Below are 14,150 nucleotides of genomic sequence, written 5' to 3'. Positions count from 1 at the left end.
CTGTAGCTGTGATTTTTCAGGCAGGCAGCTTTTCCAAGGACCAGCCTTAACCGTTTACCTAACTAATTTTTCTTTTTCTTCTCCCTCACTGACAGTTCCAGGAACACCTATATTTGATGTAAAAATGGGTGGCACCACAGTTCTGATAAAACTCTACCTTTTTCCAGGAATTTTCATGAATATTCCATTCCTTGGTTAGAGAAACACGTAAAGGTAGCAGCCCCAAACCCCACTGCATGACACTCTCTCAAGTACACCTGCACTCCCTTTTCTTGACTGTGTACCTTTTCTCTTTGCAATAAATTACTTTCATTATTTTTCGACTTGTTCTTGAATTCATTCTTGTGATGGTGTCAAGAGCCTAGACATTGGCTAGGATAGAGGTCCACTGGTGTTTGGGGACTTCCCCCAGCCCACCAGTATCACACCATGCCATGGTCACTAATATTGGCTCAGAATAAACCTTTAAAAAATATTTGACAGGCCGGGCACAGTGGCTCACGCCTGTAATCCCAGCACTTTGGGATGCCAGGTGCGTGGATCACCTGAGGTCAGGAGTTCAAGACCAGCCTGGCCAACGTGGTGAAACCCCGTCTCTACTAAAAATACAAAAATTAGCGAGGCGTGGTGGTGGGCGATTATAACCCCAGCTACTCAGGAGGCTGAGGCAGGAGAATCGCTTGAACCTGGGAGGCAGAGGTTGCAGTGAGCCGGGATCACACTGCACTCCAGTGTCGCTCTGGGTGACAGAGTGAGACTCCATCTCAAAAAAAATAAAAAATTAGTTGGGCATGGTGGTGCATGCCTGTAACCCCAGCTACTCTGGAGACTGAGGTAGGAGAATCACTTGAACCTGGGAGGCAGAGGTTGCCGTAAGCCAAGATTGCACCACTGCATGCCAGCCTACGTGACAAGGGCGAAACTCCATCTCAAAAAATAATAAGAAGAAGAATTAAAAATAATAAAATAAAAAATTTGACAGGGTTTAGTTTTTCCATTAACACATATAATTTTGATTTGTCCCATTAGCGATGATTAGGTTGCTTGATTAAGGTATTTCCCACTTGGCTTCTCCACTGTAAAGGTATTCTTTCTCCCCTTTTTAAGTATTTTGTGGAAAGGTACTTTAAAACTATATAAATATACTCTTCAACATCAAACTTTTTCTTCATTTATTTATACTCATGTATTATTTCATTTAATACATCATTTATTATCTTAGTATGGACTCAGATTTCCCATATTACTCATCGGGTTATATTATAACTATTATAACTTGTTACCATTTATTTTGATGCTCAAATTGTCCCAGATTGGGCCACCAGGAACTCCTTCAGGTTGGCTTCAGTGTCCTTTTGACATATTCCCATAATTTTTTGAGCCTTTCTATTTTTTCTGGCATAAAAAGATGATCTAGGCTGATATTGTCCTTTTTTTTTTCTGCCCCAGCCCTTGGAATCAGCCCTGGTTCCTTTTAAGAAGAATGACTTTTAGAAAACAAGATCTGGATACTAGGTATATTCTTTGGCTTTGAAGTTCCCCATTCCCAGATCCTCTCATGGACAGAGCTTGAGAATGTATGTACATATGTGTGTATTAAAATATTTAAGTACGTATACATATACACAAAATACCTACATATGCATATCACATATTTTCACATCTATATTTATGTCTATTATATATGTATGTATTGAACACAGGAGTTTGCACTGTTAACTCCAATTTCAATTTGTCACCAGAGTTCATTCTAGTTTTCATCTTTTCCATATTTGCAACTTTGTTCTCTAACAGTAAGAAACCTGGCTCCCATTCTCCTTAATGTATTTATTTATTTGATTAATTACCCTGTATGCAACATGGCTTCCACTGCTACCTCTCCTTTTCCCAAGCAATGCCCTTCTCACTCAATTCAGGCTCCAACACTCGGTGCCGGACTGCTGCTGCACCTCCACTTAGATGGCCTCTCAACTCCGCTTGTGCTCTCAGATCCTGCACAGAGCCACTCTGCCATGTAGAAGTCACCCTCACCTTCCCAGGGTACCAAAACATGGCACAAAGATGTCCCCACTATGTGGCACTCTCCCCATCCCAATCAGATTCCAACCACATGTCAAATGACCTCCCCAACTTGTGAGGACACCCTCCTTATTCTGCACTGAGCTGTCACCTTTGCATGGATACCTTTTCAACCCTGGTCTCTAATACACTGTCCCTGGGCTGCCTTGATGTGCAAATACCCTCCTCACTCCTAATTAGGCTCTAACACCCTACACTGGACTATCCCCCTATGTTGACACTCTCTTTAACTGGCTCAGGTCCCAGAGTTCTGTGATGGATGGTCCCCAACCCATGTGGCTATCCTATAAGCCACACTCAGGTTTTGACACTCCAATGTGGCTACTGAGCACTTGAAATAAGCCTAATCTGAACTAAAAAGATATTGCAGGTATAAAATATAACCAGATTTAAGAATATGAAATACTTTATTCATAATTTTTATATTGATTATATATATATCCAGAAGTAATATTTTAGATATACTGGGTTAAATAAAATATTATTATTATTATTATTATTTAAGATGGAGTCTTGCTCTGTCGCCAGGCTGGAGTGCAGGGGCGTGATCTTGGCTTACTGCGATCTCCACCTCCCAGGTTCAAGAGATTCTCCTGCCTCAGCTTCCCGGGTAGCTGGGATTATAGGTGCACACCACCACACCCAGCTAATTTTCGTATTTTTAGTAGAGATGGGGTTTCAACATGTCGGCCAGGATGGTCTCGATCTCCTGACCTCGTGATCCACCCACCTCAGCCTCTCAAAGTGCTGGGATTACAGGTGTGAGCCACCACGCCCGGCCAAATAAAATATATTATTATTTTCACCCATTTCTGTGTACTTTTTTTCAATGTAGCTACTAGAAAAATTTAAATTACAAATGTAGCTCAGATTTTATTTGTACTACTGTTCTAGAAGTTTCTGGATTAGTGATGGGAAATCAAGAGCTCAAAAGACTGAGGACTTGACATATATGCCCTCCTCAGAGTAAGGATGGAAACTAAAAATCCTTGGCTAGCTCTGCAGGGGTATCCAATCTTTTGGCTTCCCTGAGCCACACATAAAATTAACACTAACAGCCGGGTACAGTGGCTCACGCCTGTAAGCTCAGCATTTTGGGAGGCTGAGGCAGGCAGATCACCTGAGGTCAGGAGTTCAACACCAGCCTGGCCAACATGGTGAAACCCCGTCTCTACTAAAAATATAAAAAATTAGCTGGGCTTGGTGGTGGGTGCCCGTAGTCCTACCTACTTGGGAGGCTGAGGCAGGAGAATTGCTTAAACCTGGGAGGCGGAGGTTGCAGTGAGCCAAGATTGCGCCACTGCACTCCAGCCTGGGCAATAAGAGCAAAACTTCGACTCAAAAAAATGAAAAATAAAAATAAAAATAAATTGCAAAAAAAACCCTCATAATGTTTTAAGAAAGTTTATGAATTTGTATTGGGCTGCATTCAAAGCCATCCTGGGTCACATGCGGCCCACAGGTTGGACAAGCTTACTCTAAAGTCTTGCTACCTAGAGGGACTCAGACCGTTCAAATGGATGCCATAGAGACATGAAAGAATCCAGGTGTCTCAGAATAAGAATATATTGTTTTGGTGAACTGATTATGTCTTTTTAAGACATCCCCATGTGACTCTGCTCTCTAATGCTGCTCTCAATTCTATATGCCTGCACAGAGATGGCCAAAAAGCCCTATGCTATTTGTACTTGTTTTCTTTATGGACTCACCTGCTTATTTCTTTACTTCACTTAGTCAGTTTGGATCCGCATACTTGAAGTAAAAAACTCCAGAGATTACAAATCCCATCTTTTAGCCATAGTTATGTGCTCTTTTCTCAAATCTGAAGTACTTCTGAATTAAGAGAAATAAGCATTTGTCAATTTCATCATTACTAACCTGCATTTCATATTTCAGAGTCATGTGGAAGCACCAGGATCCCATTCCTACCACTGAAATTAAACAAATGAAACAAAAAATTAGCATGAAATTCTTTGTGCGTGGCCAGAGTGACCTGAGAAGACAATAAGACATTTCAAAGCATTGAGTGAAGGATAATGAAGTTTATAAAATCTAGTGGCAAGATATAGCTGACTCTTGAGTTAAGTGCCATAATTGATGAAATTTTGGTGTAGAAGAGAAGTACAATGTAAGTTCTCTTAAATTCCCTCTACTAAGTGACTTACTAGACTAACAATATTCCATTTCTGTAAAATGTATTATCTGATGCTCAGGATAAGTTTTAATGCACATAGCTGGTTAGCTACTCCTTTGCACTTCTGACCCAAATGGCTAAGGTGTATGCTTACTAAGAGCCGGTCAGTTTGTTCCTGAACTTGTTGATGCCACTGTATTTGGTTATCAGAACTATGACTGCAAAAAGAGTTGTTGCTTCTCCGAGAACTATTTAAAATGCTTAAAGTAGACTCAATAAAAATGAGTTGCTGGCCGGGCACAGTGGCTCATGCCTGTAATCCCAGCACTTTGGGAGGTTGAGGCGGGTGGACCATTTGAGGTCAGGAGTTCAAGACCAGCCTGGCCAACATGGTGAAACCCCGTCTCTATGAAAAATAGAAAAATTAGCTGGGTGTGGTGGCAGGCCCCTGTAATACCAGCTACTCGGGAGGCTGAGGCAGGAGAATCGTTTGAACCCAGAAGAAGGAGGTTGCAGTGAGCTGAGACTGTGCCAATGCACTCCAGCCTGGGCAACAAGAGCAAAACTCTGTCTACAAAAAAAAAAAAAAAAAAAAGTTGCTAATAAAAATCATTGTTGAATTAGGTGTGGTTGGATATCTGTTACAGACTGGGAAAAATAGTAAAAATCTAAAAAGATTCTGTAGGCAGGGCACAGTGGCACAGGCTTGTAATCCTAGCACTTTGGGAGGCTAAGGCCAGAGGATCGCTTGAACTCAGGAGTTCGAGACCAGCATGGGTAACATAGCGAGACCTTATCTCTATTAATACATAAGATAATAATAATAAAATTAAAAAATAAAAAGATTCTGTGTTCATGTCCTAAGTTCTTCCCAAGTGCCTCCATTTTAAATTATTTTCATTTTAGGGTTTTATAAAATATTTGGTTTTTAAAGCAAAGAGTAAGTACAACTAAAATTACGGTCTCTCATTCAATGGTCATGCCCTATGTTAAATAATTGTCAAAGAATTATTTGACATAAATAATTGTCAAAATATAATTGTCAAAATTGTTAAAACATAATTGTCAAAAATAAAACTTCAGGCCCAGCGCGGTGGCTCACACCTGTAATCCCATCACTTTGGAGGCTGAGGCAGACAGATCACCTGAGGTCAGGAGTTCGAGATCAGCCTGGTCAACATGGTGAAACCCTGTCTCTACTAAAAATACAAAAATTAGCCAGGCATGGTGGTGCACACCTGTAGTCCCAGCTACTTGAGAGGCTGAGGCGGGAGGATCACTTAAACCTGGGAAATGGAGGTTGCAGTGAGCTGAGATTGTGCCACTGCACTTCAGCCTGGGTGACAGAGTGAGACTCCCTCTCAAAAATGAAAAAACAAAAAAATAAAAATTAAAAATTAAACTTCAAGTATATATGTATTCAATAATTCTGTGCTTCAATATATCAAAGGTTTAATATCCAAAATTTAAAAAATTCTATGCTTCAACTTAAAAAAATTAACTGATCAAGTATCAGCCCCTATAACATCTAATAAAGCTTTTTTTCTGATTCAGTTTAGTTCAGAATTTACTGAGTGCATCCTATTTGCCAAATTCAGTTATAGATGCTGAGGTACAAAGATAAGATCCAGTCATTGGCTTCAGTGAAACATATAGTCTAATGGAAGAGACAGGCAGATAAACAGACGGTGCCTTTACATGGACATACGTGTTGAGTACCATGGAAGCACAGAGAAGGACGCTTGTGAAGGAAATCCAAGAATGCAAGAATGATGGTACAGATTAAACTTAAGGATACATAGGACTTAGCCCAGCAAATGTAGTGAGTAGGGGTGTCATTAAATAATTTGTATGAAGCCACCTGAGAAAAATTTCAAACTATATGTTATTCTTGCCTTTAAAAAAATCACTATATAGATTGTAATTTTTATTCCTCAAAATGAAATGAGGGAAATAAGATAGTTATTGCACTCATCTCATTAGAGAAATAAGGAAGTGGGCTGGTTCGTGCCTTTTTTTCCCAAAAAAGTAATTAGAAGGTACAAAGGTGGATAAAGTATTCAATGCAAAGGAAAAAAAAAACTTTTAAGTTATTTAAAGTCACACAATAACAATATACTATGAAGTAAAAAAAAAAAGTGAGATGGGATGATTATTCATTTGGTAGAATGGCCACTTTATCATGCCTTACTCAAGGACTGTTTTTATCAAAACCTTTTCAAAGTGGTCTCTTGATACTGTTAAATTATATAGCATTAAAGGTCTGATTTTTTTCCCTGCTTTTGCTCACAGAGCCATTAAACATCTGACTTTTTAGAGATCTCTACAATTTATTTCCTTTCAACAATCTGGGTAACACATAAAGTATTCTGATGGAAAATCTATTCTGGTGGCTACTCAGGTTTCAAATTCCTTTCAGGAGAGGGTAGCACTAGGTTTACTCCTCCTTTTCCTTTGTTATTTTCCTTTCTTTTAAAAAGTACTCTTCTGCAACTGACATTTCTAGACATTTAGAGTCCAAAAACATGTAATAGAACAGCATTCTCTATGCAATATTTTATATTTTGCCCCTTTAAAGCAAACCACCAAGTTTTGCTGAAGTTTATCAGGTTTCTCGAGATATAATTCACATAAAATTAATTCAAAGTATACAATTCAATTGTTTTCAGTATATTCAGAGTTGTGCAAACATCACCTCAACCTAATTTTAGAACATTTTCATCACCCCTAAAAGAAAGCCTATACCCATTAGCAGTCATTTTCCACTTTCTCTCAACCCCTCCAGGCCTGGACAATCATTAGTCTACTTTGTCTCTACAGACTTGCCTACTGGGGACGTTACATCTAAGTGGAATCATACATCATGTAGTCTTTTATGTCTAGCGTCTCTCCCTTAAGCATAATGTTTCCAAGGTTCATTTATGTCATCACATGCATCAGTGATTCATCCTTTTTATGGATGAATAATAATATTCCATTACATGAACATACCATATTTTACTTATCCATTCATCAGGTGATGGACATTGCTATGTACTGAATGTTTCTATGCTTGCCTCCCCCACTCCCCAGTTCATATGTTGAAGCTCTAGCCCCTAATGTGACGCTATCTGGAGGTGAGACCTTTGGGAGTTAATTAGGTTTAGATGAGGTCATGTGGGTGTGGGGTCCCCAGGATGGGATTAGTGCCCTTATAAGAGTAAGACACTGAAGCTTGCTTCTTCTCTTTCCACAGCACAGACAGAGGGAAGGCCACGTGAGACACAGCAAGAAAGTGACCGTCTGCAAGCCAGGAAGGAGACGTTTTTTGGTTTTGGTTCCTCACCAGGAACCAAATTAAATGCCACCTTGATCTTGGACTTCCAACCCTCCAGAACTGTGAGAAATAAATGTGTGTTGCTTAAGCCACCCAGTCTATGGTATTTTGTTATGGCACCCCGAGCTAAAAAAGACATTTAGGTTGTTTCTACATTTTCACTATTATGAATAGTGCTGCTGTGAACACTTATATACAAGTTTTTATGTGGACATATGTTTTTATTTCATTCATTCATATACACTTTGGAGTGAGATTTCTGGGTCACATGGTTTAGTATTTTGAGGAAGTGTTTTTCAGAGTGTCTGTACCATCTTATATTCCTATCAGCAATATACTAATTTCTCCACATCTGGCCAATATTTATCACTGGCTGTCTTTGTGATTACAGCCATCCTAGTGGATGTGAAGTGGTATTTCATTATCATTTTGATTAGTATCTCCTTAATAAGGACCCCATTTGTTTTCAATAAATATTTACTATGTACTTAATACTCCAAGCATTTCCACTGGGATAAGTGAGTGTACAAGAGAAATATGGTTCCTGTCTCAGAACTTTAAACAAACCATTAAAAATACCAAAAGGGGGCTGGGTATGGTGACTCACACCTGTAATCCCAGGACTTTGGGAGGCCAAGGTGGGTAGATCCCTTGAGCTCAGGAGTTTGACACCAGCCTGCCCAACACAGAGAATCTTTGTCTCTACAAAGCATACAGAAGGTTAACTGGGTGTGATGGCATAGTCCTGTAGTCACGGCTACTTGGGAGGCTGAGGTGGGAGGATCACTTGAGCCTGGGAGGTCGAGGCTGCAGTGAGCCATGATTGGCCACTGCATTCCAGCCTGGGTGACAGAGTGAAATCTTGTCAAAAAAACAAAAAACAAAAAAAACAGACAAAAAAGCCCCAACCAAACCACCAAACAAAAAAACATAAAGGGGAGTTATAGAGCTATGGGAATCTATGCAAAGAGTAATGTTATTACCTTGTCTAGGGGGTCAAAAGAGGGCTGTATTAGGAAGTAACACTTAAGCTAGAATTTGAAGAATAAATTAAAGTTAACCAGATGAAAGAATTTTTTTAAAAAATGAGATCATTCTATGTAGAAGAGTCATCTAGAATAAAGGCAAAGTTCATGCATTTGAAGAACTAAAAGAGTTTGGCTTAAGCCATGAACAACTTGGTGTAGAGATCCAATGATGAAATTTGCATGCGTGGTTTATAGAAAATAGATTAAGAAGAACTTTTAGGCCGGGTGTGGTGGCTCACACCTGTAATCCCAGCACTTTGGGAGGACGAGGTGGGTGGATCACCTGAGGTCGGGAGTTCGAGACCAGCCTGACCAACATGGTGAAACCCCGTCTCTACTAAAAATACAAAATCAGCTGGGCGTGGTGGTGCAAACCTGTAATCCCAGCTACTCGGGAGGCTGAGGCAGGAGAATCGCTTGAACCTGGGTGGCGGAGGTTGCGGTGAGCCAAGATCACGCCATTGCACTCTAGCCCGGGCGACAAGAGCGAAACTCCATCTCAAAAAAAAAAAAAAAAAAGAAGAAGAAGAACCTTTAAAGCCATGTTAAAATCTGATTCAGATTTGGACTTTATCCTAAGGAGAAAGTACAGTTGTTAAAAAATGACAAATACACATAGGAATTGACATAATCAGTTTTGCATTTTAAAAATATCACTGGTTACAAGGCAGGAAAATGTCTAAAGACTAGTTTTCCAATTTCAATATCAAAAACATTTTAAAGCAACCCCATATAAGTATATTTATTTGTCAACTAGATACAAACTGTGGTGCTAAGATACTATACATTTTAAAACACATAAAATATAAATTTTTAAAAAGGTAAAGAAGTAACTATATACAAATAGAAGTTTTTTTGTCTTGTTTTGTTTTGTTTTGTTTTTTGAGACAGAGTCTCACTCTGTCACCCAGGCTGGAGTGCAATGGTGCAATCTTGGCTCACTGCAACCTCCGCCTCCCAGGTTCAAGCAATTCTCCTGTGTCAGCCTCCTGAGTAGCTGGGATTACAGGCACCCACCACCATGCCCAGCTAATTTTTGTATTTTTAGTAGAGACGGGGTTTCGCCATGTTGGCCAGGCTGGCCTCGAACTCCTGACCTTGAGTAATCCACCCACCTCGGCTTCCCAAAGTGCTGGGATTACAGGTGTAAGCCACTGCACCCAGCCACAAATAGAAGTTAAAGAGTTTTCTTCCTGCATTCCAAAGGATTTTTCTCACTCCCTGTAGTGTGTGCATCCTGCTTTAACTGCTAGCTTAAATAATGAATAAACTCCTTGCAAGGCATACATGGAGCTTCATAATCTGGCTCCGCTGATTTCTTCCACTGTAGCTTGTAGTTCAGTCACAGCTGATTGCCTTTGGTCTCTGATCTCACACCATTAACTCGAGTCTGCTTTGCCTTTGCGCATCCTGTGCTCATTCTGTCACTTCTGCTTGGAATACTTACTCTTTCCATTGTTCAATCCCACTTGCCCCCAACCTATCTCTCTGTTTATTGAAATCTTATGCAACTTCATGGCTGGGTGTGGTGGCTTACACCTGTAATCCCAGCACTTTGGGAGGCTGAGGTGGGCAGATCACTTGAGGTCAGGAGTTTGAGACCAGCCTGGCCAACATGGTGAAACCCTCACTTTACTAAAAATACAAAAATTAGCTGGGCATGGTGACAAGCACCTGTAGTTGCAGCTACTTGGGAGGCTGAGGCAGGAGAATTGCTTAACCCGGGAGGCGGAGTTTACAGTGAGTTGAGATTGTGCCACTGCACTCCAGCCTGGGCGACAGAATGAGACTCTGTCTAAAAAAAAAAAAAAAAAAAAGAAATCTTACAAAATTTCTACAGCCATTTTATTGTTTGCTTTTTGTTTCTTTCAATTTTTTTCTTTTGAAGTAATTTCAAACTTACAGAAATGTTGAAAGAATAGTATAGCAGCCGGGCACAGGGGCTCACGCCTGTAATCCCAGCACTTTGAGAGGCCACGGCAGGCAGATCATGAGGTCAGGAGTTCGAGACCAGCCTGGCCAACTTAGTGAAACCCTGTCTCTACTAAAAATACAAAAATTAGCCGGTGTGGTGGCAGGCACCTGTAGTCCCAGCTACTCGGGAGGCTGAGGCAGGAGAATCCCTTGAACCTGGGAGGTGGAGGTTGCAGTGAGCCGAGATTGTGCCACTGCACTCCAGCCTAGGTGATAGAGTGAGACTCCATCCAAAAAAAAAAAAAAAAAAAAAAGAAAGAATAGTATAGTGAATTCTTGTATATGTTCTACATATTGGTTCAGATTCACCAATTTTTATCATCTGGCTAATTTTCATATATATGTGTGTGTGTGTATATATATTTATAATATTTTTTCTGAACATTTATGAGTAAATTGATACATCATGTCCTTTTACTCCTTAATACTTCAGTGTGTATCCTAGATCCATTTTAAGTGCCATCTCCTAAGTCAAGTGTTTCTCTGCTTCCTCTCCAGTTAAGTCTACTATACAAAGCATCCAAGAAATAATGTTTGATAAGGCCAGTAGTTATCAGCTTTTGGATCATACTGTTTTGGCCATACAGCTTTTAAAATGCTAGGCCAGTCCAGAAGCTTCTGATTCAGTGGGTGCCCTGGTACATGTATTTTAAAGGGCTGTCAATGACAGTTGCCCATGAAAAGCCAAAGATCACTGTTGGATTCTAAGGTTCATAAAGGCATAGTCTAGGTCTCCACAGTTCACTGTCACCAGAAACTAGCCCAGTGCCAGGCATATAGAGAACACTTATTAGGTATTTGATGAATGGCTGATTTTTTTCCCTTCTCCTTTGATAATCCAGTATTTCACAAGAAATAGGGCAGGAGGAGAGAAGGAAGGGGGAAAAATAAAATAAGGTGCCTGAAATTAGCTCTCTAAAGTGAACCAGATGGGGGAAACTCAGTCACATCTCCACATTTAACAAGAAATCAAGGGAGAATTCAGAAAGCATTTTGGTCACTTTCTCTCTAGTCAATGATGAACTCAAATGTTCTCCAGACACATTAAAATACTGGAAAGAAAAGAAGACCAAGAGGATCAACACTGCTATTGTGAGCTTCTTAAAATGTTTCATCATGTTGACTATATCCACTTCAAGGGAATACTATGATGTTTTAATGGGAAAGGGGAGAGTAAGAAACCCTTCTAGCTATAAAAATCAGCAAGACACAAAAGTAAAAGAGCAATAAAAATATCCCACCAAAGTTAGCAATTGCTGCATAATTTATTCCAGTTAAGACTTTTATTTATGAATCTTGTGATAAAAAATAAGTTGTAACTTAAGGCTGTACATAAAATTGTTTTTGATAAGATACAGGCACTTTAGAACCTCTGATTTTAGTATATAAATTTTAAAAAGTCAGGGCTGATCCAAAACTTAGGAGAGGATCATTTCATGGTAAGGATATGAATCAAGACAAAATTAGAGGAACCAAATAAAATAATTCAAAAGGCAGAAGTGCAAATATAAGGCACATATTTAGAATCAAACATATTTTCATTAGATGGGAAGAAAAATGAGGGCAAGTATAATTTTTAGATCTTAGTAAATTCAGGAAAAGACAGAAAACATCATCCATATTATCTTTCTCTCAACAAAACATACTTTCTGTGGTTATAACAAGGCTATCAAGAGAAAATCTCCAAATCAACTTTGGAATTTTTTTCTTCCTTTGTAAATTCTGGGCCTGGCATGGTGGCTCACGCCTGTAATCCTACAACTTTCGGAGGCCAAGGGAGGATTGCGTGAGCCCACGACTTTGAGACCAGCTCAGCCTGGGCAACATAGTGACACAATGTCTCTACAAAAAATGTAAAAAATTAGCTTGGTGTGGTGGTGCACGCCTATGGTCCCAGCTACAAGGGAGGCTGAGGTGGCAGGATCACTTGAACCTAGGAGATTTGAGGCTGCAGTGAGCCATGATTGTGCCACTGCTCTCCAGCCAGGGTGACAGAGTGAGATCCTGCTTCAAATCTATATCTATATTTAGATATAAATATACATACACACACACTTATATGTGTAAATATACGTGTGTGTGTGTGTATGTGTATATATATATATATATATATATGATCATGTCATGTCACTCTCCTGTTTAAAACTCTCCATTGGCTTTCCATTGCTCTTAGAATAAACTTTAGACTCTGGCTTATGGTGAGGCCCTGTGTGATCTAGCTCGTGTCCAAATCTCTCTAACCTCATATTCTACCGCTTTCCCTCTTGACTTCTAAGGCATATTAGGAGAAAGTTAGGAAGTACACAGATAATTACAATATGGTGCACTAAATGCTATATTATGCACTGTATTCTGTGGGAGAGCAGAAAAGTCATCTGATCCTAGCAGGAGACTGAGGAAGATTTAAAAGGCGGCTTTTAGAGAAAGCAGAGTCCTAAGTGATAGCTATGCAGAGTTCATCAGACAAAGAAGGTTAAAGGCAGAAATGTGAAAATATATATGGTACTGAAAACAGCAAGTAGTTTGATACAGCTGGACTGCTGGGTGTATGTGGGAGAGTTACGGAAGATGAACCTAGCAAGGCAGACAGAGTCCAGATTAGAACCCATGTGCTAAGGAATATAGATTTTCAAATAAGTGATCTCACTTAAACAGAAAATGGTTGAATAGAAAGAGGTAGGCAGGGCTGGAGAACAGGTGAAGTTTAGCACCATAGAACAGTTTTCATTATTGACACACTATAATTTATCAGAAAGTACATCTTTTCTGAAAAATTATTCAAATCACCACAAATAGGAAAATAAAGAGTGGAGAAGTTATTTAAGTCAAAGGAACAAATGTCAAATGTGTGAAAACAAAATGGGATTTATTGGTCCTTAATTTATAAAAATTAGAAATTCTGGAGATAATTTAAAAAAGGAATCTAAGCATTTTTTCTTTCTTCTTGCATGCACACTGATTTAGTCACATGAAGAATAAAACATTTTATTAATATTAGGGTGACTCTTTTAGCCAACATTTCATGATGATGAAGAGCTGCATTTGACTTGCTTGTTTGTGACATCAAAGTTAATATAAAATTCGTATCTGTAGAAATTATCCAGCACACTCCACAAAATAAGTAATAGGGATACGTTTCCCCATATGGTCATGTCCAAAGTGAAGACAGATACAATCAAAATAGAAATGAAATTGGAACAAGAAGTTCAGGGTACCATTTCCATCTTCTAATTAGATGTTCATATTCACACTTTACTATAGTTTTAAGAGTTTCTCAAGTGTATAATAGAATTTCACTCAGTTGGAACCTCTGGATTAAGATATCTTGGCAAACTACCAGCCAAAGTTTTTCAAGGTTACAATAAAACACAAATAGGCTCTGACACACATTTATTTTGACTCATCTGATCACAATGGAAATAGTGTACAAGGGTTTTGGCATCAGACCTAGACTAGAATCCCAGATTTATCACTTATTACTTACCAACTGTAGAAAGCTGCTTAAATCTCTTTGAGACTCAGTTGCCCTAGCTATAAAATAAGGATAATATTTGTCATGAAAGGTTGCTATGAGGATTATCTACCATGTGTCTGGCATACAATAGATATCAATGAATTT

At 39.3% G+C, this 14,150-nt stretch overlaps 1 protein-coding gene across 3 annotated transcripts in view; it reads right to left on the bottom strand.

The window, feature by feature from the left end:
- ACER3 (alkaline ceramidase 3) overlaps nt 1-14,150 on the bottom strand; it is a 163,331-nt gene that overhangs the window by 59,231 nt on the left and 89,950 nt on the right. For all 3 annotated transcript variants that reach the window (XM_032166983.2, XM_058446689.1, XM_058446688.1), the window contains exon 3: nt 3,958-4,010. In XM_032166983.2, coding sequence (XP_032022874.1) covers nt 3,958-4,010 — 53 coding nt within the window. The remainder of the gene's footprint in view (nt 1-3,957; nt 4,011-14,150) is intronic.

Source organism: Hylobates moloch, unplaced genomic scaffold (assembly GCF_009828535.3).
Source record: "Hylobates moloch isolate HMO894 unplaced genomic scaffold, HMol_V3 SCAFFOLD_11, whole genome shotgun sequence".
Lineage (NCBI taxonomy): Eukaryota > Metazoa > Chordata > Mammalia > Primates > Hylobatidae > Hylobates > Hylobates moloch.
Note: the sequence above shows the minus strand (reverse complement) of the source record. Positions and strands in the feature narration are given on the sequence as shown.